At 39.5% G+C, this 22,302-nt stretch overlaps 1 protein-coding gene across 2 annotated transcripts in view; it reads left to right on the top strand.

Annotated features, from left to right (window-relative positions):
- Window positions 1-20,309, top strand: part of adgrl3.1 (adhesion G protein-coupled receptor L3.1) — a 506,938-nt gene extending 486,629 nt beyond the window's left edge. Inside the window, exons 23-24 of one of the 2 annotated variants that reach the window (XM_052019288.1) lie at window positions 14,306-14,434; window positions 18,078-20,309. In XM_052019288.1, the coding sequence (XP_051875248.1) occupies window positions 14,306-14,434; window positions 18,078-18,880 (932 nt within the window). In that variant the 3' untranslated portion in view covers window positions 18,881-20,309. The remainder of the gene's footprint in view (window positions 1-14,305; window positions 14,435-18,077) is intronic. The other variant, XM_052019286.1, reaches the window with a different exon arrangement.
- Window positions 20,310-22,302: the final 1,993 nt, after the last annotated feature.

Genomic DNA, 22,302 nt, shown 5'->3' with positions numbered 1-22,302 from the left:
GAGAACTTCCTACCAACACATTATTCCTTACCAGTCACAATTTTGCAATTTGCTTGAGGAAACTAAATATTCATTTGGGTTCCTTTAGAGCACACTGTCATTGTACTGCCTTCTAGGTAGCCTGGCTGATTTGCCCGCAGGCCTTTGCATAGGTTTTATTGTTCGCTTCCTGTACACCTCTTGTATTTTGTGATTTTTTTTTTCCATTGTGTATGGAAAAGAAGTCAAGGCACAGGAGATAGGAAGGGTAATGCCACTGAGGAATTTGAAAGCAAGAGGTATGTGGGTAGTGGGGTGGTGTAAAGATTTTTTCAGTCGGATTTCTACATTAATCAGGGCCTAATATAAGTCAACAAGCTCATGGGTGAACAGGATTTGGTGCATTAGAGAGGAAAACAAAGCCTGAATTTTGGATGATTTCAAGGTTACAGAATAGAGCAAAGAAGGTCATCCACCTCATTCTTGGAATTGTCAAGTCTGGAGGTTAAAGTAAGTGAAATTCAAATGGGGAGAAAAACAATGAGTAAGAAATATAAAATAAAGGCAAAATGTTGGGAACAGGGAAGATATCAATGAGAAACTGAATGTGGACAAGAAAGTCTTCAGGCAACGTTTCTTTCTTCACTTCCTGCTGCCTTGGGAAAGCAGCCAACATAATCAAGGACCCCTCTCGCCCCAGTCATTCTTTCTTCTCTTCCTCCCCCACCCCCCCCCACCCCTCCATCAGGCAGAAGATAAAAAAATTTGAGAACATGCACCACCAGGTTCAAGCACAACTTCTATCGTGCTGTTATCAGACTCTTGAATGGACCTCTCATACGCTAAAAGATAAACTCTTGATCTCTCAATCTACCTCAGCGTGGCACTTGCACTTTATTTATCGACCTGCACTGCACTTTCTCTGTAGCTACAACACCATATTCTGCATTCTGTTTTCCTTTTTGTGACCTCGATGTACTTATAAAATTAATGATTTGTCTGGATGGCATGCAAGCTTTTCACTGTATCTCAGTACATGTGACAATAATAAACCAATTCCCATTCCAATGATTGGTCAAGTGAGATAGGACAGGGTGAAGCCATCAAAGGAGAAGAAGATGCCATGGGAACAGAAAGAGAAAAATTGAAGATTAACAACAAAATTAAAGCAGAAAATGCTTGGCAGGTCAGGTTATAATTGTGAAGAGAAATGAAATTAAAAGTTCAGGTCAAGGACCTAACATTAGGGCTGCAAACTGTTAGACATGAGTGCTTTTTAAGCAAGTACAGCAGCAGGATAAGAACAAAATGGTGCGGTCTTGGATAGAGCAGAAGGTAGATTTAATTAAAGCGCACAAGGGATAAGATCCAAAATGAGGTGATAATGAGACAAAGTAAAAAAATGCAAAAAAGTAAAGAAAGCAAACTGTTAATTAGAGGATATGAATTTAAGGCCAGCAGCTAAAGAACAATGGGAAAGGTGAGGAACATTATCTTGCAGGGTGTTGACGTGATATATGGAATATCTTAGCAGGAAAAAAAGAACCAAGACCTGAATTAGTTTAAAGAAGAACTAGTTGAAGATTTTCAAAATAAACCTTACAGAAGGTATAGGGAAAGGGCAGAAGAAAATATATCAGTGGAAACCTCTTTGGAGATGAATTTAGAGAATGCCTGTTTTGGGATCCACAAGCAGTGTTGCACCCACAGCATCCTCTAAACCAGGAGCTGACCTTCACAGCACTTTGTGCCTGAGTGTATACAGGCACAGACTGGCACATGGCATTGCATCTTGAAATCAATCCATTTGTTGTTTTCCTGGAAAACCAATAAAACCAAGAACCTGTATCAGCCTCTTCTGGAGAGGTGGGACCGGTGTAATGGCTGAATGGCCTCCTGGGCTGTTGAATTCTTTCAAGACAACAGAAAAATTTTTTAAAAATCAATGAAAATTAATGCTTTTCTCCTAGAAACACTTTGTTGTGCAACTCAAAGGAATTTCAGCCAAATCCAAACTGTGTTTATTTACTGCACCTCTCTCAAAGGATACCAGTTTTGTTCCAGAGAGAAACAAGAGACTGCAGATGCTGGATTCGGCAATAACAATCAATCTGCTGGAGGAATTCAGCAGGGTCGAGTGGCATCTGTAGGGGGAAAGGAATTGTTGATGTTTTGGGTCAAATCCCTGCATCAGGACTCAGGGTTTCGACCCGAAATGTTGACAGTTCCTTTTCTCCCACAGATGCTGCTTGACCCATTGAGTCCTGTCCTGTCTGATGTCGCATTGATGGTGTGCTTTTTTTTGTGTGCAAGATATGTATCTGCAACTCATTAAAAAAAATCTTATTTCTTCATTCACTTCTTATCAATATGCACTTGTTTCCTATTGCTTCATTATGAATTCACGTTTATTGGAAACCACTAGTGTAAACTTTACATGTTGTAATGACACCATTGTCATACCTCGGCTTGAGCAGGACCACAGCAAATCTCTGGAAATGTGCAGTCAGTCACCTGTTGGATTGCCATTAAGACAGACTTGACAATATTGAAATCATTATTTGAAGCAATTAATTTCCAATGGATCTGGTATCTGGTGTTATAGAGAGTCACAGAGTTATAGAGAGGTACAGTGCAGTAACTGGCCCTTCAGCTCACTGAGTCCATGCCAATCATCAACACACCTTAGTCCCACACTAATCCTCTTTCATTCCCCCCCAAATTCCCATCACTTCCCCTCCCAGATTCCACCAATCACCTCTACACACCAGGGGCAATTTACAGGGTCAATTAATCTACCAACTCTCACTGGTTTGGGAAACTGGAGTCCCCTGGAAGAAACCCACCTGGTCACAGGGAGAAGGTGTAAACTCCACATAGACAGATAAGATATCTTTATTAGTCACACGTACATCGAAACACAGTGAAATGCATCTTCTGCGTAGTGTGTTCTGGGGGCCAGCCCGCAAGTGTCGCCATGCTTCCGGCGCCAACAGAGCATGCCCACAACTTCCTAACCTGTACGTCTTTGGAATGTGGGAGGAAACCGGAGCACCCGGAGGAAACCCACGCAGAGCACCTGAGGTCAGAATCGAACCTGGGTCTTTGGCACTGTGAGGCAGCAGCTCTACCCACTGCGCCACTGTGTCACAGTGTGTTGTTGGTCAGCTACAAGCTGTTGTATTTTCTTTATATATCTATGTCAAGTTGCTCAATGTAACATTTAAAGTACAGTTATTTTGTAATCATCATCCCTTCAGGGTTTTTTGTTAAGTCTATTTTTATATTATTAGTAAAAGTAGTGATCAGAGTATAATGTAAAATATAAAGTTCAATTTTCCCAAGAAAATTGTGGCCCTATGTTACTTGGCCCCAATTGCATGAAACATTATTGCAAGCTCAAGATGAATGCAAAAAGTGACAGGAAGATTTCAGTTTTCACTATTTGAAGCTGAACTACTTTGGGAATTGGCTGGCTATCAAAAATTAAAATGTGCTTAGAATGCAGAATACGTTTTTTAATCGGTGTGAGAAACTTGGAATCAGTCAAAGTAGAGAACAGTCCCTTTAGGAATTAGACTCTGACCTTTGTGCACAGAGCACTAATTTTCCTGCACCAAGCCAAGTTTGCATTTATTTGAGAATATTATTTCCTAAATATTCTATTCCCAGGATCGACGTGTAATTAGCAAATGTTTGCAGAAGTGTGATATGCAGTATGAATCTTCCATGGTACTTTATGCTAAACAGTCAGACCATCAAATAGTAAAAATGCATAAAGCTCCACAATTCGGATCTACAGCTATCAATCTTCTTGTTTAAAGTAATCAGCACCCCATGTGTTTTTATTCTTGGGTGACTTAATTTGTTGATGTTGCCTGCTGCTTTTAAAGTCTTATTTTAAAACTCATCAAAGGAGAATAAAAAAAGCAGACAAAAAAACGATACTTTGCACGGTAAATAAATAATTAAAATGGGCATGGAAGATACAAATAAATGCAAGATAAGTGAAACCAAGTGGTGCATGGAGAATTGTAGATGGACAGGCATTTGTTGCTGGGCTGTAACACAATCGCCTGGACCACAGGGAAACACATACATTACTTAATCCTCAGAAAATGGGTCACAGTGACAAATGCTTTTGAAGAATTGAAGAGCTATGCATTTCTTAAGACATTTTTCTGTATGATTCGCTTGTTGTTTGAGTTCATGACTTGTACCTCCACTGGCAAATTCTCTTATCAATCTATTAATCGTTGCCTTTGTGAAGTCGAACTTTGCCCTGCATTGTAGAGCATCAAAAACCAATAAATAATAAATGTGGGCCTAGAAATTCATTTGTGCATGAAAAACGGTGGAGTATATTGTGAAATATTTATCTGCTTCTCTTTTAAGAGCAACATTCAAGTTAGATTCTACCATTTTTTCTGGTGATACTTTCCTCAGCCTAATGAACCACCCTACTGGAGTTTCTACTAACTCTTCTTCAATGTGTGGGTGGTGTAGATGTAACATGGATGGTTACACTGGTGGTTTCCCATTATAAATACAGGCACTGGAATTCATAATGAGACAGCATGGTGATAAGACTTCTTAAAATGCTTTAGGTGCACATCTTTGCAGACACAAAATGGCAAGAAGCGGTTTGTGGAACTTATTATTCATGTGGCAAAATACAAGAGTTAATAGACATTCTTCCCGCAATCAAATGTTGACATCAAGTCTGCTGATTTTGGTTCCTTTTCTCCAGAGAAATTTGGTTCACCCCAGCTCTGACTCTGCAAAGGAAGGACTCTATCCTCCTTTCCAGCACAGTCAATAGCACCCAGTGCATGTGCCACACTATCTTTCTGTCTTTTACCATTCAAGCTTGGCTGTGGATTCCAGTGATGGCAAGGGCTTTGAGAATGACACAGCATGCTGTCATTCTTCTGCAGCGGGTAGTGCCTGCCTGGTCCTACGTAGCAGCAGTGACATCTCTGCCACCTCAGGATGACATCTGTGTCCCAGAACACCCAGTCCACTCACGGACGTGCTTCACCTGTCAGGCCAGCTCACCGAGACAGTTGCTGCTCACAGCGAAATGAGACCATCTTGACTCAAATTTGCCTGAGTTTGCCTCTCACTGTCATTTGCAATCTCCTCCCCTGCAGGTGACCAATCTCCACTAAGTTGCCTGCAGCTGTTGAGTGAGTACTGTGTAGAAGTGTTAGAAAATATAAGGCTGGAATGAAACATTGCAGTTAAAAGGAGAGGCTGGAGGTTAAGAGGGGACATGATTGAAGTATATAAAATTATGAAGGGGAAAGATAGTGTAGACTTCAGGAATCTTTTTACCCTTATCAGAGGTGAATAACACAGGAGGACATAGGTTTAAGGTGAGGGGTAAGAGACTTAGAGGGGATCTGAGGGGGACCTTTTACGCCCAGAAAGTGGTGAGTACCTGGAACACACTACCTGAGACAGTGGTGGAAACCGAGTCACTGACAGCATTTAAGAAGTGTCCAGATGAGCACTTGAATCGCCCAGGCATAGGAGGCTATGGGCCAAGTGCTGGAAGATGGGAATTAATACAGATGGGTGCTGGTTGGCATGGAAGTAATGGGCTAAATGGCCTGTTTCCATTCTGTATGATTCAATAGGCAGGCACGGAGGCAATGCATAAGAATTATTTGTTAACAGCAGGATGGTTTTGCTTTTGATAATAAAGATGCATAAAATGTACAATTTGGATTGAGCGGTTTCAATCTGCATTGTGTAGTTTTGTGCGTTTTTATTTTCTTTCTTAATGTGTGCAGATGGGATATATTGTTGATGAGCTGTGTGAAGACAAAAAAAAAACAGGAACAGTTTTGCTGTGTGGATTTGGATGTCGTTATTCTTACCTGCAGGTGGTGGGCTTTGGTAGGTGGTCAGTGTGATTGTGGATCCCCACCTTCCCTACCCCCACGTGTGGTGGGAGAACACTGCAACTGGTGTGAGAAGCCCAGCTCCAACCCAACAAGTGAGTGAGCGCACAGGAAAGATGCCTGTAGTAAGCTCTCACAATGAATGTTTCGGCAGGTGAATAGAGTCGAGGGAGGCGGAGTGAGGAGCAAAGACCTGCAGGTGCTGGAAATCTAAAATAAAAATCGAAAATGCTGGAAGCAGTCAGCAAATTAGTCAACAGCCATGAAAAGTGAAGCAGAGTTAACATTTCGGGTTGAAAACCTGTTGTGTGGGAGGCCCTTTATTGCAGCTCTTGCTACTGGTCCTCCTGAAGACCCAGTGGAACTACTACACAAGCATCTCTTTATTTTGTTTAGATAAAGAACTTAAGCTTAGGAATGGTTTTAAATCTCCAGAAGCACTGCAGTTCAAGAGTTCACTGTGCAAGAAGCTCGGCTCCAACTTAATCCCCCCAGCCCCAAATAAACTGGAAAGTAGTTGATGAGCCCTTCTTCCCGTTGCTCAGACCTGGTTCCTTGTGTGAGTCCCACGCGGAGCATTGATCGCATATACGCGAATTAGTTTCACACGAAGGGGGTCAATTGTTCAAGGTGTAATGATTGATGTCACCCGTGCACACTCCATGTGCTTTGGGCATGAACATATGATGTTTGTGGATCTGTGCCATCAAACATTGAGGCACAGTGCACTCTAAGACCTCCCAGTCAGGTTCTGAGATAATTTCAGCGCGGGAGTTCAGACAAGGCAGCACTTTTTATTTTAAATGAAAAGCATTTTTGAATATTTAGCGATGGTATTGCAGTGTCATTTTTAATCAGAAATGCTTCTTATAACTTTTAGGTAGAAGACAAAGACAAACCAGCCTTCTTGAATTTTAAGTTTTTTGTTCAGGCTGTTCTCCTAGATCTGTCTTTATCAGTTACCTAAAAAATATGTGCAAGGAGCAACACTGCAAGGTTTATAGATGCAAACTTGGCAAGAGTGATGAATGTAGTAATAGACTCCAGAATGACAGTTTGATGAAATGGTGAAATTTGCAAACTAAATGCAAAAATAATTGGCTTGATGCAGAAGGTGCAGGTGGAGTGATCTACAGCCAAGTACTCCATCCAACGTGCAGACCAACTGAATAGAAAGCATGATTTCATATCAAGAAATAGCAGGTTTTTTAACCTTCTCCCCTGACAAAATTACGTCCTGAATTCGGGTCCTGGTGGAAAGGTGAAAATGGGCACTAAATGAGTGCTAATAAAACTCATCAATTTGAAAGTCTGGATTTAGCCCACAAATTTTTCCTAATTGATGATTACTGTAATTTAACTTTGCCCAGAGATGCTATGACAGTCGCCTGGAGATTGAGCTCTCAAGCACTGATTAGAAGCAATTTTAGTGAAGCAGTGTTGGTAGGTTACATCCACCCAGTCTGTTCAAGGTCTGGTGTATGCTGGCTGATGCACTGGAGTCAAAATCTGTTGCATTGAGCTCTACTTCTAAATAGAACCAAGTTTCATAAGCAATTTAAACATGCATACTTTTCTATAACGTGTGGTAAACACGAGGGGACAAATCTATATTGGCTTTGGAAAGAGCACAAAAGAGGTTTACCAGGATGCTGCCCAGATTAGAAGGGATGAGCTATGAGGAGAGGTTGGACAAACATGGGTCATTTTTTCTGGAGCTTCGGAGGCTAAAGGGAGACCTGATAGAAGTTTATAATATAGGGTAGACAGTCAGAATCTTCTTCCCAGGGTCGAAACGTCTAATACTAGAGGACATGCATTTAAGGTGATGGGGGGAGGGGGGAAGGTATTTTAAAAAGAGAGTAACAGACTGGAAAAGGCTGCCAGGGTAGTGGTGGAAGCAGATATGATAGTGGTGTTTAAAAGGCTTTCAGACAGATGCATGAATATGCATGAAATGGAGGGATATGGATCATGTACAAGCAGATAGGTTTAGTTTAGTTTGGCACAGACACCGGGAGCCGAAGGGCCTGTTCCTATGCTGCACTGTTCTATGCTCTATGTCCCAGTGGTAGGTTAAGGATGGCTTGAGGGTTGAGCAATTCAGCATGGTGGAGAAAGACTAGACAAGGCAAGAGAGGTGCACTTCTCTCTCCTGATCCCTCTCGCATCCTCTTGAAGTAGCTGCTGCTGTTCTGCCTTCTCTCATGACCTCTAGATCCTGAAGAGGGGAGACCCCATGCAAGATATCAGTGGTAAAGCAGTCCATTTCATTTGATTTTGAAAACAGTAAATACCGTGTAAACTCAGCACATAAGGCAACACTGGAGAGGAACTTTGCTACAAGATTGCAACTTTTGTGCATCAAATTTTACTTCTATAATTGATTCAGATTTCAGAAGCAGTCTAGACCAGGCAACATCTGTGAAGAGAGAAACAGAGTTACATCACAGATTGATCACCTTTTCTCATGACCTCCCAATCGACCTCATCATGGCTCTTGCACTTTATTTGTCTACCTGCACTGCATTTTCTCTGTAACTGTAATGCTATATTTTTCATTGTTTTTTTTTACTATCTCAATGAGCTTTGTATGGCATTATCTGACTGGAGTGCACCCAAGCAAAAGTTTTTAACTGTATCTCAGTTTATGTGACAATAATAAACCAATAAACCTTTCTGATGAAAGGTCTTCAACCTGAAACATTAATTCCGTGGCTCTCTCCACCAATGCTGCCTGACCTGTGAGTACTTGTAGCATTTTCTGCTTGTATTTCTACGAGGGTTTTTGCTTTCTGTTTCATTCCATAAGGCATCCAGTAAGGTAGAGCACAGTATTTACGACCATGAGGTGAAATACATATGGACACAGGGAAATAGGAGCAGGAGTAGGCCACCTGGTCCCTCAAGCCGGCCCCTGCAATCAATATGATCATGTCTAATCTGCCCAGGCCTCATCCCTTCCCCTGTGTCAGTTCCTACAGGCCTTGCATCCCTGATCTTTCAGAATTTTATCTACCTCCACTTTAAATATCTCCCGTGACCTGGCTTCCACAACTCACTGGGGTAAATAATTCCAGAGATTCAATGCCCTCTGCAAGAAGAAGTTTCGACGCACCTTTGTTTTACATGACTGTGCCTTTGAAATTAGGTTCCCTTTGTTTTGAAAGCCTCCAGCATTGACTTTTTGGCCCCCTTAGGATCTTGTGTGTTTCAATAAGATCACCCTCATGCTTCTAAACTCCAAAGAGTTTACCAACCTATTTAGCCTGTCTTGATAGGACAAGCCAGGAGTTAGCCTGGTGAATCCCCTTTGGACTGCCTTAAATGCTACTCTATCCTTTCTTAGGTAACAGGACCGAAACTATATGCAGTACTCCAGCTGTGGCTCACCAACATCCTGTACGACTATAACAAAACCTCCCTTTTTCTGAGCTTCAACCCCCTTTGCAATAAGGGTCAATATGCCATTTGCCTTTTTTAATTCTTAGCAGGTTTCAGTGGTTTGATGAAGTGTTGGCAAAGTGTTGCGGGAAGTATCTTGATGTATATCAAAAGCCCTTTCCAAAGCTCTTTGAGGCAGCACCCAATATCCTCAGCAACTACTTCTTTCTACTCTGTTAGCCGATAGCTGTCAGAGGCACTGGTCGGTCGTGAACCAGGCAACAAATTCCCTTGTGGTCTCATTAATTAATGTTAACAAGCAACTTCAGTGACCTTTAAACTCCTTTATGATCCTAAGGGGACTGTTCCCAGCTCATTCACCACAATGGCATCTTGCACTAAACCTGAGCTCTCAGTTCAAAGCCTGAAGAAACCATTGAAAATCACACCTTCAATCTTGTGATCCAGCTGGTATGAAATATAGAATACTTTGCAGAGGAAAAGATTATATTCCTGGTCAGCGTTTTTGAATTCTATTTGAACCTGTGTTCCAGCATCTGCAATCTCTTCTGACTTCATGTTAACTTTTTGTGGTTGATATAAAAGGATCACCAAGTGCCTCTGAATATTTGTTAGCCTTCAACCTTTCAAAAAACAAAATCTGCTCAGCTGGCTTCCTTCTAAAGCTGATAACCTTACCTTTCCAAACATTATACACCATCTACCACCCTCGCCCACCCACCTACCTGCTTTGTAGCCTCTTTGCTGCAAGGCAAATTCAGGTTGTTCGTGTGCCGATAAAAGACATATTGCCAAAAGATATTAACGGTGACAGTTTTAATATAATTTGTCATCTAATTGCTTGCAGGTCTCCATTTATTAATGATCCTTAATTGTCTTGGCACAGGTTGGTGATCTGCCCTCTTCTTGCCCCGTGGGCATTATAGTCATGGTATCCAAGGTGGTATTTCAGATTAAGGCTCTTGACTGACCACTGTGCCCTCGTTTTTTTTTAGGTCTGAGAAGAACGAGTGCTGTGCTCTTCAAAATATATAAATTTCTAAAATGCCTTGACTGTGTTAATGCAGGAAGGATGGCTGGGAAGTCCGTAACAAGGAATCATAGTTTCTCTTGGAAAATGTACAGTGGTAACTATAGGATATTTTTGGGTTGGAGGCTGCGAGGATCAGTGCTTAGGCCTCTGTTGTTTACAAACATATTGAGGAGGATACAAAGAGGCTACAAAGCAGTTACGTTAATAGGCAAGAGGATGGTAGATGGAGTAAATAAGCTTTTTCTGAATTGTTGAGTGTGGGTGTTCAGACTCCTGTACCTCCTGCCTGATGATGGTAATGAGAAGAGGGCCTGTCCCAGACGGTGAAGGTCCTTAGCGATGGATGCCGCCTTCTTGAGGCACCGCCTCTTGAAGATATTTTCAATGGTGGGGAGGGTTGTGCCCGTGAGGGAGCTGGCTGAATCTACAACCTTCTGCAGTCTCTTGTGACCCTGTGCATTGCAGCCTCCATGCCAGGCTTTGATGCAACCAGTCAGAATGCTCTCCAACATACATCTATAGAAATTTGTAAGAGTCTTTGGTGACATACCAGATCTCCTTAGACCCTTAACAAAACAGAGCTGCTGGCTTGCCTTCTTCGTGATTGCATCAATGTGTTGGGCCCAGGATAGATCCTCCAAGATGTTGACTCCCAGGATCTTGAAGATGTTGTCCAGGTAAATGGAGTATAATGTTTAGAAAGGTAAGGTTATCTGCCTTGGAAGGAAGCCAGCTGAGCAGATTTTGTTTTTAGAAAGATGGAAGACTAACAAATATCAGAGGCACCTGGTGATCCTTTTATATCAACCACAGAAATTCGACATGGACACACTAGAGATTGCAGAGACTGGAATCTGGAGCAAAAAAACAGGAAGTTTTTTTTATTTTGCTCCGGAAATTTAACATGTAGGCAAAACAAAGGAAGTAAATAATATTATAGCCCTATTACAGGAAGTATAAGTAAATCTGTCCTTCTACAATTATATTAAAGACCACACCGTGTGACCGGGAAGGATAAGCTTGCCTGAGAGAGAGTGTAGAATGAAAGCTCAGTAGGCTGATTTCTCAGACAAGAGAACCCTCCCATGAGGAGAGATTGTGAAGGCAAGGGCTGTTTTCCCTAGAGTTGATCAGAGCAGCAAGTGATCCCCTAGAAACAGTTTTAAGCAGCTTGAAAGAGTGGTTGCTGAAGGATGTCTTTTCTGGCTGGGGAGTCCAGGGTTAGGGACATAGCATTGCATGCAGAGTATCACCAGTTACATACATGAGAACTGAGACTATGAAAAAAACACACACACACACACACACACACACACACACAAACACACACACACACACACACACACACACACACACACACACAACCCTCTTGTTTAAACTGTAACTCACTGATTTTATAAAACTATTCACTAATTGACAATTCAACCCTATTATCCAACAACAAAGAAAGCAATTCTCTTATCCTCTCTGCTTAGGTTTTGGTCCATGAACCATTGATATAATTTATCTTGACCACTTCACCCACTTATCCAGTGGCCTGTGTGTTTTTATAACAATGAAATAATACATTCCCAGTGATCAGTGATCCTTAGCAGGCAACTGCCATTTGCCTCTTCCGAAAGCATTCTCCTCCTCCTATTTGTGATGTTACAACCAAATTTTAGTTATAGCCAGTACTTCATTGCTGTGTGTTTGTGCCTTTGATCACCATTCTATCTTCTGTAAGTATTTACAGTCTATTAACTATTATTGTCATCTAATACTAAAGATTGCAGTTAAAGAAGTTTGTCCTACTCACTTCACATATTATAACAATTGCCTATCTTTTATGACTGTTCCCAAATATTCTCACTGAGAAGAGTGATGGAACAATAAACATATGAATTATCTTATAATGTGCTGTGAAATTTCTCCCCTCCTTAATGAGCTGTCAATGTATTTTCATATTTACTAGGGTGGTGTAAAATTCAAGGTTTACTGAGCCATTGTGAATTTGATTTTTGCAGACAGCCAAGGAAACATGAAAAATATATGGAAGTGTTCTTTTATTGGAGGCGGATTTTCTATTAAGCATGACCAGTTGGCACAAAACACATATGGCAAAACTTATATTTTATATTTATATTTCACTCTTTGTTTAACTGGAATATTTTTGAAATGTAGGACTGCCAAACTCAAATCTAATCACCTGCCCAATTTACTAAAGATGTGTGCTATCTGTAACTGTGTTTCCAAGTATGTGACTCTTTGATGCTATTGTGAATTCAATAGTGGTAAAAATCTTCAACATTTTGAATACAGAGGATAACAGTTTTGAATGTGCCAATCATTTTGAACTAAAGCTGATAAGATTGAAAAGATCAGTTTGTAGGTTTTCAGCACTACCTAATGAGGTTTCTTAGAAAAGAGCAATGGAATTTGTGAAAACTTTATTTAATGAGATATAAATAACACCGTACATAACACTGATTACCCAGGACAGCTATTCTTGGTTGAATGGTCATAATTTCATGGAAGTTATGGGATTTTTTTTCAATTGTTCTCAAGTGAAAGTCACGGATAAAGTCCTTTGACATCTCCTTGGTCGTGAGTGTTTCTCTTCCTCCCAGAATGTTGCCCTCCTGCTTTCTTTTTTATTGAGTTGCCCCTTTAACAAATGCTGCTTTCAACATCGAGTCTTTGCTGTTGAGATGAGACCATTTGGTGCTGTTGAACCATGGCTAATAAAATTATTCTATCTTAACAGATACCAACAGCCTAAGTACCAGACTATTTTTAGTTTTAATAAATATTTATTACTGATTACTGATTTTTTTTTCTCTGCCACTTCAACTGTTGGAAAGTAAAAGACAGGGTCAAGAAAGAAGCCTGGTTTTGAGGGTAAATAGCAAAGTTAATAACCCTATGCAAATCCTTGGTTAACATTTTATTTTGAAGCATCGAGCCTTATTTAATCAGTATTATAGTAGACTAATGTTACACACATTTTCCTTTTACCTTGATGCCATTGAGTGAATGGGAAACTGGGTCACTTGGTTCTTGGTACAGGACTTTAGTATTATTGCATGTATCAATGCACGAATGAACATCAAGAGGAGATGTGATGCATTGTGAGGCTCCTAACATTTTATGCACTCAGTTTGTCTTTTGAGTGGAACCGAATAGGTTCTAATGTGTTTTGAATTCAGAGCTAATCCGCTACTACAAAGCACATTCTACTTATCACATTTCACAATCGGCTCCTATCAGATTTTCAAAGGAAGTCCAAATTAACCACTTCTATTGAATTGTTTTTTTAGCGACAGTTCTATGAGAGCATCTGGAATGATCAACACATGCCCTGTACTCTGAAACACTGGTTATCTCTGCCATAAACACTCAGTTTTACAATCCAAGTATGATAATTATTGTCTGCAAAGGTCCTTGTTTGCCAGGGTTGCTTCAATGCTATTTCATATTTTTAACTTTTGAGTTTGTATCTAGCACTGCATTCCTCATCACCTTGTAAATCCATATTTCTTCAGTAAAGTGTCTCTCAACTGTGTTTCCATCTTGGGATAATTGAAGTAATAAACAATGCAACCCTTTTAAGCTGTTACTACAAATTGGAATGGGAATGATTAAAGTTAGAAGAATAAAAACCAATTGGATTGCAAGTTACTTTTTATGAGAAGCTTGATGTTACAATGTACCTAAGGGTAAATGTAAGAAATCGAGTAATAACTGTCTGAATATATTAGTTTTATGGAGTAGGTTCTAAAGAAAAACAACATTTGTCATGTTAGTCAATTTGCCAATGCATTGAAAATGTCAAAAAGCATTTATTAATTTTGTAAATCTCAACATCTCAGGTCTAGTTGTATTCAGCTTGTTTAATATTGTGACTGCAATTTTTACCATTAAGAATATTTTATTTTTTCTACATTTGCCTGATTGATCTTTTTTCTTTGTTTGTCTTTTTTCCGTCTGGCTGCTCCAGGGGCTATGGCTAATCATCTAATAACCAATGCTCTGCTTCGTCCTCATGGTACTAACAATCCCTATAACACATTGCTTGGGGAATCCGCAGTCTATAACAACCCCTCAGTCAGCATGTACAACACGCAAGGTGTGCTCCTCAAAATGTTTTGCTAAGCTACAATGCTATACCCCATCTCTCTGGGCTGTGGAGGCTGTATTCCAAAAATTGAATTTAATAAGAAAAATTGCAACAAAATATTTAAGTTTCAAATGAATCTGCTTTTATTGAGACTGAATATGATCTGTCGCTGGAAGTATTGATTTTTTGCCAATTATTGATTCACTTGCTTTGAATGTAAAGATTACGTTGCTTCTTGCTTTGAAGCTTTAACTGCTGTCTCTCACCAGTTTACCAATATACAGTCAAACCTCCTTCAGGATTCTAGTATCTCACATCTGGCTTTAATTATCAAATATCTTCCCCTCTCCTAGTTGAAACTTTATGATTTCAAGCTGTCTTTAGGGATGACATGTTTAGCTATCCTCCTATCAGTTTGTAATAAGGAGGCTTGACTGTATATATTGTTATACATGCATTTTTTTTCTGTGTGTGTCTTTTAAACTTCCAGCCAAATTGCTTTTGGATGTACGCAGAGAAAGCCAGTGGAAAACATGCCCTTTTGCAAAGAAGCCACCAATCTGATCATTTGGCTAGAAAACATGGAAGAGAGGTTCAGAAAACGAGTAATAATGTTTAACAATCTGTGTGGTAATATTGGTGTGATGGGACTGAATTAAGAGACATAGTAGCAACAAATTGGGATAGTCCTGTACAGCCTCTATAGGCCAACTTAAGGGGTCTTATATTTTACAACACTTTCACCAGCACCATTATCAATTTATCCTAAGATATTGCACTGTGCCAAATAAATATGAATAAACATGAACTCAAGCAAAGCAATGCCAAGCTACATCTGATCCCTGATTTGATTACAATGAGCCGGTGAAAGGGTTGCTTTCTTTGAAATGGTTATCCAAAGTATTTATGGGTGGTTCTGAATTGAGTAATACAAACAAGGCTGTTGTCACTTAAATTGTGCAATTGTTTGTTTCCAGCTTTAAAAGTGCTTAAAGTAACTGTGTATTTTGTGTAGTGAAGTTGGGATTTGTTAGATATTTTCTTGCATACCATCAATCTATTTGCTTTTATTCATGTTTCTTCTACTGTCGCTGTATGCTTACTTGTGTTTTTTCTTTCCTTTTCTTCATGCTGTCCTTTAGAGCCCTACAGAGAGACAAGTATGGGAGTAAAACTAAACATTGCATATCAAATGTAATTTCTTTAGTTACCATTCTCTTCCAGCCAAACCTAGGTGATAATTGTGGTTTAACATTAGTTAATCAAGGAGATATTTATAAACTGAAGAAATGTTTACAGTTATATTTTGGATAGCTTTCCAATGAACCTTTGTATCCAAATGTATTGATTTGAATTCCAGTAAGTTTTAATGAGTGACTAGAGAAGTCCATCCCCTAATTATCTGCTTATTATTGGGGGATTCAAAGTTGTCCACTTTCCCATCTTATTGGATTGTTCCATGACTAAAAAGGGTACTTTCTGCAAAGTGCATTGGAAATAATTAAAATCCCTTGTGGTTCAAACGAATGAACAGCAATTTGAATTACTTTCCCCTTTTTGTGCAATTTTCTTGCATTAAGATTTGACATTGCTAATATTCCCATATAGACTTACAAAAGTCCTCAGCACATCCTTGTTTAAAGCTAAGTTTTGCATCAGTCCTGCAATGTTCAGGATAATAATGCATCTGCTTTGAATACTTCAAAGACCCTACAAAAATAAATTGACCTGGATAGAACTAAGTTTTAATTAAACTTAGTTTGCTGGTGTGGGACATTCTACACATGCCCATTAATCCTTAATACTAATGCATGCAGGGTTCCCTGTGTATGGTGCACATATCACCAATTTAGTTTTCAATTCATTAGGTGCTTGGTGCACATGGGTCAAGGAAAGACTGGTAGGTGGTTGTTTAAAGCCCTCTGGTATTGACTAAATGGAGAAAGAATAATTCAACTTTTCAAATTTTGTGTTAGTATCTGAACATTGGATAGATAAATGTTTTCATCAAGGAAGCAAACCAAATTATATTTGTCTATCTAGATTGATTAATCTGTTGTTACATTAATCTAAGGTGTGAAACATATTTGGAAGAAGTCCCTATGCAACCTATTAAGAGCTTAATGAGTAATCTTCAGTAGAAACTGCTTTCATTGATAAATTATCTCATTTCTTTTTATTTGAATTTGAAAACACTTTATCTTCAGTTGTGCTAACTGGAACCATTTTGTATTTCTCTTAAATGGATGGTCTTGCTGTTGTTATCTTTTTCAGTCAACCTTTGTAATTATATTTACATGCTCCCTTGTGCTGCTTAAATTGTCTGTGGTTTGTGTGTCCAGTTAGATGTACAACAATTGTTTGGAATCTAAGTAATCAATACAACAGTTGAATTGAAAAAAACATCCATAATTCCTGATTTCCAAATTTATGCATTAAAATTTTGCAACATTCATGCAGGACTCGCTCTTTTTTTGTGATCGTTTCTAACTACAATAACTTGAACAAAAATGAATTTGATTTCCTCCACAAATACATTATTCAATAGAAATATGAATCATGGGCCATTTTGCCCTGCATTAATGTTATTACACTTGAGAAACGAGCAGTGGATGCTTTTGATCAAACTCTAGTCTCATTTAAATCGATGGTAGTGTTTTGTTAGATAATGACAACTCTCATTCCCAGTTTATCCAAATACTACTACTTAAAGTACTTTATAATTTGACCCTTTGATATTCCATTTATTAGACATGTAACCTGTGATTTCAAATGCTGAATACAGTAACTCACCAAGGAAGCTTATTATAAAATAGAAGTTTCCTGAAACTTATACCCTCTTCACCGATAATTTGTAGGACTTTTCTCACCAGTCCAGGCTTGTCATGGGTTCCCTCAAAGCCTCCAACAAACTACTGATAAGCACATCACTAATTAGTTTGTTGGATTCAGTGAAGAGGATTACCTCTTGGTTTACAATGGAATTTGGGAATGTAGAAAAAAGAGTTGGCCCCTCAGCTCTGCTACATTAATGACAAATGTGAGCCTGAGCTCTATTTACACACATTAGCTCCACGTTCTTTGTTACTTTTGTCCAATAAACATCTATCAGTCATATTCCCTACCAGCACTGACAGCCTTTTTGTGAAAGCATTCAATATTTTACCTCTAATCTACATGAAAATGTGTTCCCTGATCTCCCTCTTAAATGCCTGGCACATATAGAACAGTACAGCACAGGAACAGGTCCTTTGGCCCATAATGATTTTTATGATATTTTATAATATTTTATAATTGCATATATATTTTTAAATTCCACCCCCCCAAAAAAAACAAAATAAAGGTTGTTTTCTTATCCTGGCCTATTTTGCCAGAGCATTCCCATGACTGCTGATATGTTCTGGTTTTCCCCTTTTCTGTATGGCCTTATACATACAGTAGATTCTGTTTTATAATGTGCATTACAACTACACAAGAGTTAGAGATAATACTGCATATTGATTACTGAAGTATTTGAACTAATTGTTGCACAATTATTACTCAAGTTATACCAACCTAATCTGTTGCCCAAGATGCTGTGATCACCCTTCTTTCCCAGAATCAACTAAAATGTACAGTTATAGTTAATGTGTTTCTTGGTCTTATCTTTCAGAGGTGTTGCTGAACAATGCCAGGGATACAACTGTCATGGATACTCTACCACTGAATGGTAACCATGGCAACAACTACAGCATTGCCAGTGGAGAATACCTGAGTGATTGCGTGCAAATTATCGACCGTGGTTACAACCACAACGAGACAGCCTTAGAGAAAAAGATTCTGAAAGAACTCACTTCCAACTACATCCCTTCCTATCTGAACAACCACGAGCGTGCCAATGAGCAGAACAGGAACCTGATGAACAAACTAGTGAACAACATTGGGAATGGCAGTGAGGATGACGCGATTGTTCTTGATGATGCAACTTCGTTTAACCACGATGAAAGCCTTGGACTGGAACTTATCAGAGAGGAGTCAGATGCTCCTCTGTTGCCACAAAGGGCACATTCAGTAGAAAGCCATCAGGCCCAACATTATCCCAGCAGGAGGCGGATCCCTCAAGATCACAGTGAGAGCTTTTTTCCTTTGTTAACCAATGAGCACACGCAAGAACTGCAGTCACCTAATAGGGATTCTCTGTATACCAGCATGCCTGCTTTGGCAGGTGTGCCCATGACAGATGGTAGTGCCCCTCAGACCCAAAGTGCTACTCCACCAACCAAAAGTAGTGATGGTGACGATGTGTATTATAAAAGTATGCCGAATCTGGGCTCCAGGAACCATGAACAGCAACTTCTCAATTATTACCAGCTAGGACGTGGAAGTAGTGATGGATTTATAGTTCCTCCCAATAAAGAAGGCTCCTCACCCGAAGGGAATTCAAAGGGTCCATCACACTTGGTCACCAGTCTATAGGGGAAAAGACTAATCCTGGATACCTTGTTCTGGTTTTCCAGAAGCAAGTGAAAAGATCTGTGTATGCTTGAATCTAAATGCTGTTCATATACTGCTGAACTACTTTGAGATGTTTTTATTCAGACCAACCTAGCAAGGCACTGCAGGGGAAGCAGATGATAAAGAAATAGTCTGTTTTAAGGCAAAAACAAAATAAAATATTATTGAACTGATTGAGAGGGTTGGACATGTATATTGAAATGGCATTCGGTTTTGCTTCCTTAATAACGCTAAATTTTTATCCTTTTTTTCTTGTGTCTATTTTCTCAAGGACTTCTAACTGAAGCTTGGTGTAGGTCAGTGTCAGCTGAACTGGTGCAAGGCTATGGATTGCTTTCTTTTACTCTTTTTTTTTGTTTTTATTATCACTGTATATCAATTGTGGTTGTCTCTCACAACTTAGATGAGTTGCAGTTCAATCAGCTGCAGAATTCCTACAATCAAAAGGAAATCTGTTCAATCTCCAAGAAAGGGAACTATTCAAATCATATGCTAGATACATGTTTATGTTTTGCTGTAATAATTCTGATTATAAAACTAATGATGAGAATTTTGAAAAATTTCTATGTACAGACACTCAGCATTGCACATATATTGTAGTAGGCTTTTTCCCTCCAGTTTTATGTCTTTGTTGATGTAGTGAACAAGACAGTTTCTGTTGTGCTGGTCTTGCAAGTTTTGCCAGTAGGAGCAGTGTTTTTTCATAAGTCTTTCTGTTGGGCTTTTATTTTTCCTGACAGTTCCTCCGAAGAACACAGTTTATAAAGCTCATTTTATAGTGAGGTGATCACAACTACTAAGAAAAGAAGTTTTTTAAAAACTGTTTTAGGTTTTTCTCGCTGTGTATTTTGAAGTGAAGTCATGTTTTTTGCCAACAAAACAAATTAAAAACTTTAGAATTTACAGCAGGTACATTTTTGTTTACAATGCACTATGTTATTCATAAATGTGTTCAGTAATGAAAGTCCACAACGGGAGCTAGGCACTCTTTTAGACACCAAGGACTCTTGGTAGAAAATAGTGGAACTCATGCATGTGGAGAAATAAAAAGTAGAAACATTTTTGTGTTAAATCTAGTCAAAGCACTAGGCACTTGTACCGTGGTGGTAAAAATATTGACTTATTAAAATGAAAGTTATTTTGAAGTGAAAAAAGATGAATTCTCTATCTTTTTTTCTTTCCTTCCTACACAGGGAATTTATTTATTTGGCATTAATTAGTTGACATGGGCATCCCTTTAGTAATGACCTTAGCACAATTTGTCATTCTTTTTTTTTAATTTATGATCCATTTTTGTATGGTTTTCAAGTTGAATGACCTCATTACTAATATTTGTTGTAAAAGTGACTCTTGTCTGCCAACAAATAAATCACTGATTACAGATTTACAACATCTGAGTTGGCTTAAGATGATTTTTGTTTCTTCCTGTTGACCACTGTGAGCTTTCTTGTATGTGTTCTCAGCGAACTTGCTGCCACTTGTAAGGCGTCACCTTTTGTTGTTTGGTTGTGGCAAGTAACAGGTTGAAAAGGTGCATGTAAAAGCTGTATGTCATATGTTAAAATACACCGAAAGAACACTAGCCAGAGGCAAGGTTTCTTGATGCAGCAGCTCTTAAAGGGCTGTTATGTGCTTTAGTGCTGGGTGACCACTGTAGAGAATCCATAGCAAACTCGCACAGCAATGCTACTCTATTCAAAGATCCAGGCTTGAAAGTGCTGCCGGCAGAGTTTTCCCCTTCAAGAAGGGTATCCTTTTCAAACTGAGACATTAATTTCAATTGATATGTGGGAGAAATTCTGGAGAGTGCAGGAGAGAGAGATTGCAAGATTTATAGAACAAGATTTAGGCAGCACAGCTGGGAGTGCTGCTACCTCACAGTGCCAGAGGCCTGGGTTCAATCCCAACCTAGGGTGCCGTCTGTGTGGAGCCTACATGTTCCCCCTGTGACTGTGTGGGTTTCTCCTGGGCCCTTTGATTTCTGTGCCATGTCCTTAATGTGCACAGGTAGGTCGATTACTTCACCACTGTAAATTGCCCCTAGTGTGTCGGTGTGTTGTAGAGTCTGGAGAGTTGATGGAAACGTTGGGAGAATTAAAAAATGGGATTGGTGTAAATGGGTGCTTGATGGTCAGGGTGGACTCAGTGGGCTGAACGGTCTGTTTTCCTGCTGTGTCAGTCTATGACTCTGAGTCAGTGATCCAGGCTTGAAAGTGCTACTGACAGTTTCAACCGAGAAGGGTATCCTTTTATAACTAATGCATTATTTTTGATTGATGGAATGGAGAAATTCTGTCCAAGTGAGAAAGATTGCAAGTCTTGGAGATCAAGTCTTGTGCAAATATTACTTTCCCTTTGGATAATGATGTCACGCAAGGTACCGTGGTATCAAAGTACCATGGAGATGGTGCCATAAAGAAGGTACCACTTGACCACAGAGTGAATGAATGAAAGTCCTGAGAACTTCCGAGAGAAAGGGCAAGTGGGAATTATATTGCCGTGGGCACATACCAACTGCACATTGTGATCCTGAACAAGAAAACTTACATGAATGTCACTGATGACTCCCTACACAATATCCAGCATAACTAGCTGTTTAAAAAAAAAGACCTCTTGCTGCTACTAATTTTTGCTAGGGAAATTGCCAATGTTATTTACCCAACATAACATTTCCTTGATGACCCAGAGAGAACTGTTATACCTGCTTACTATTGTTTGGAAGGGTGCTGTGGTTGAAATAATGAAGGCAGCTGTTTGTCCATGGACGCCTCGACAGTGTTGCTGTCCTAGATATCAGTTCCAGCTGAGATGCAGCAAACATGAAAATTCTACCACACCTTCCCTTCATAATCTTAGCCAACTGTGGCACTTCACATTGGATGGATCCAAAGGACTGCTTGTTGGTCCTACTGCTTGTAACTGGGTCTATATTGCAGCCTTTTGCATGTTCTCTGGTCCTTCAAGGCCACTTGCACAGAAAACCACCATGTTCAGAAGCAGCAGCTGGAAAATGACGCAATGAAGAAACACAGGAAAACGCAAAAAGTAATAAAGTTACAGAGTTAAACTCCAGCTGCTTCCTACAACTAATTGAGGTCAGTTGTTTATTTTTTAAAAGGGCTTAAAAAGTGGTGGTTGTTTTAAATGACCACCAAACAACTGGAACTGGGTGAGAGCAAAGACCTTCATGCAATCTGTCTCCTTGCTGGTTTTTGAACTTGCACTCATTGCCAGATGAGTGGCATCTCTTCAATGTTGTAGAGATGAAAGCAAAGTGCTGGAAAAACTCAGTAGGGCAGACAGCATCTGCAGAGAGAAATGGAATTAATGTTTCAGCTTGATGACATTTTATGAGAATGTGAGTATTTCCAGCATTTTGTGTT

The sequence above is a fragment of the Pristis pectinata genome, chromosome 7 (assembly GCF_009764475.1).
Source record: "Pristis pectinata isolate sPriPec2 chromosome 7, sPriPec2.1.pri, whole genome shotgun sequence".
Lineage (NCBI taxonomy): Eukaryota > Metazoa > Chordata > Chondrichthyes > Rhinopristiformes > Pristidae > Pristis > Pristis pectinata.
Note: the sequence above shows the minus strand (reverse complement) of the source record. Positions and strands in the feature narration are given on the sequence as shown.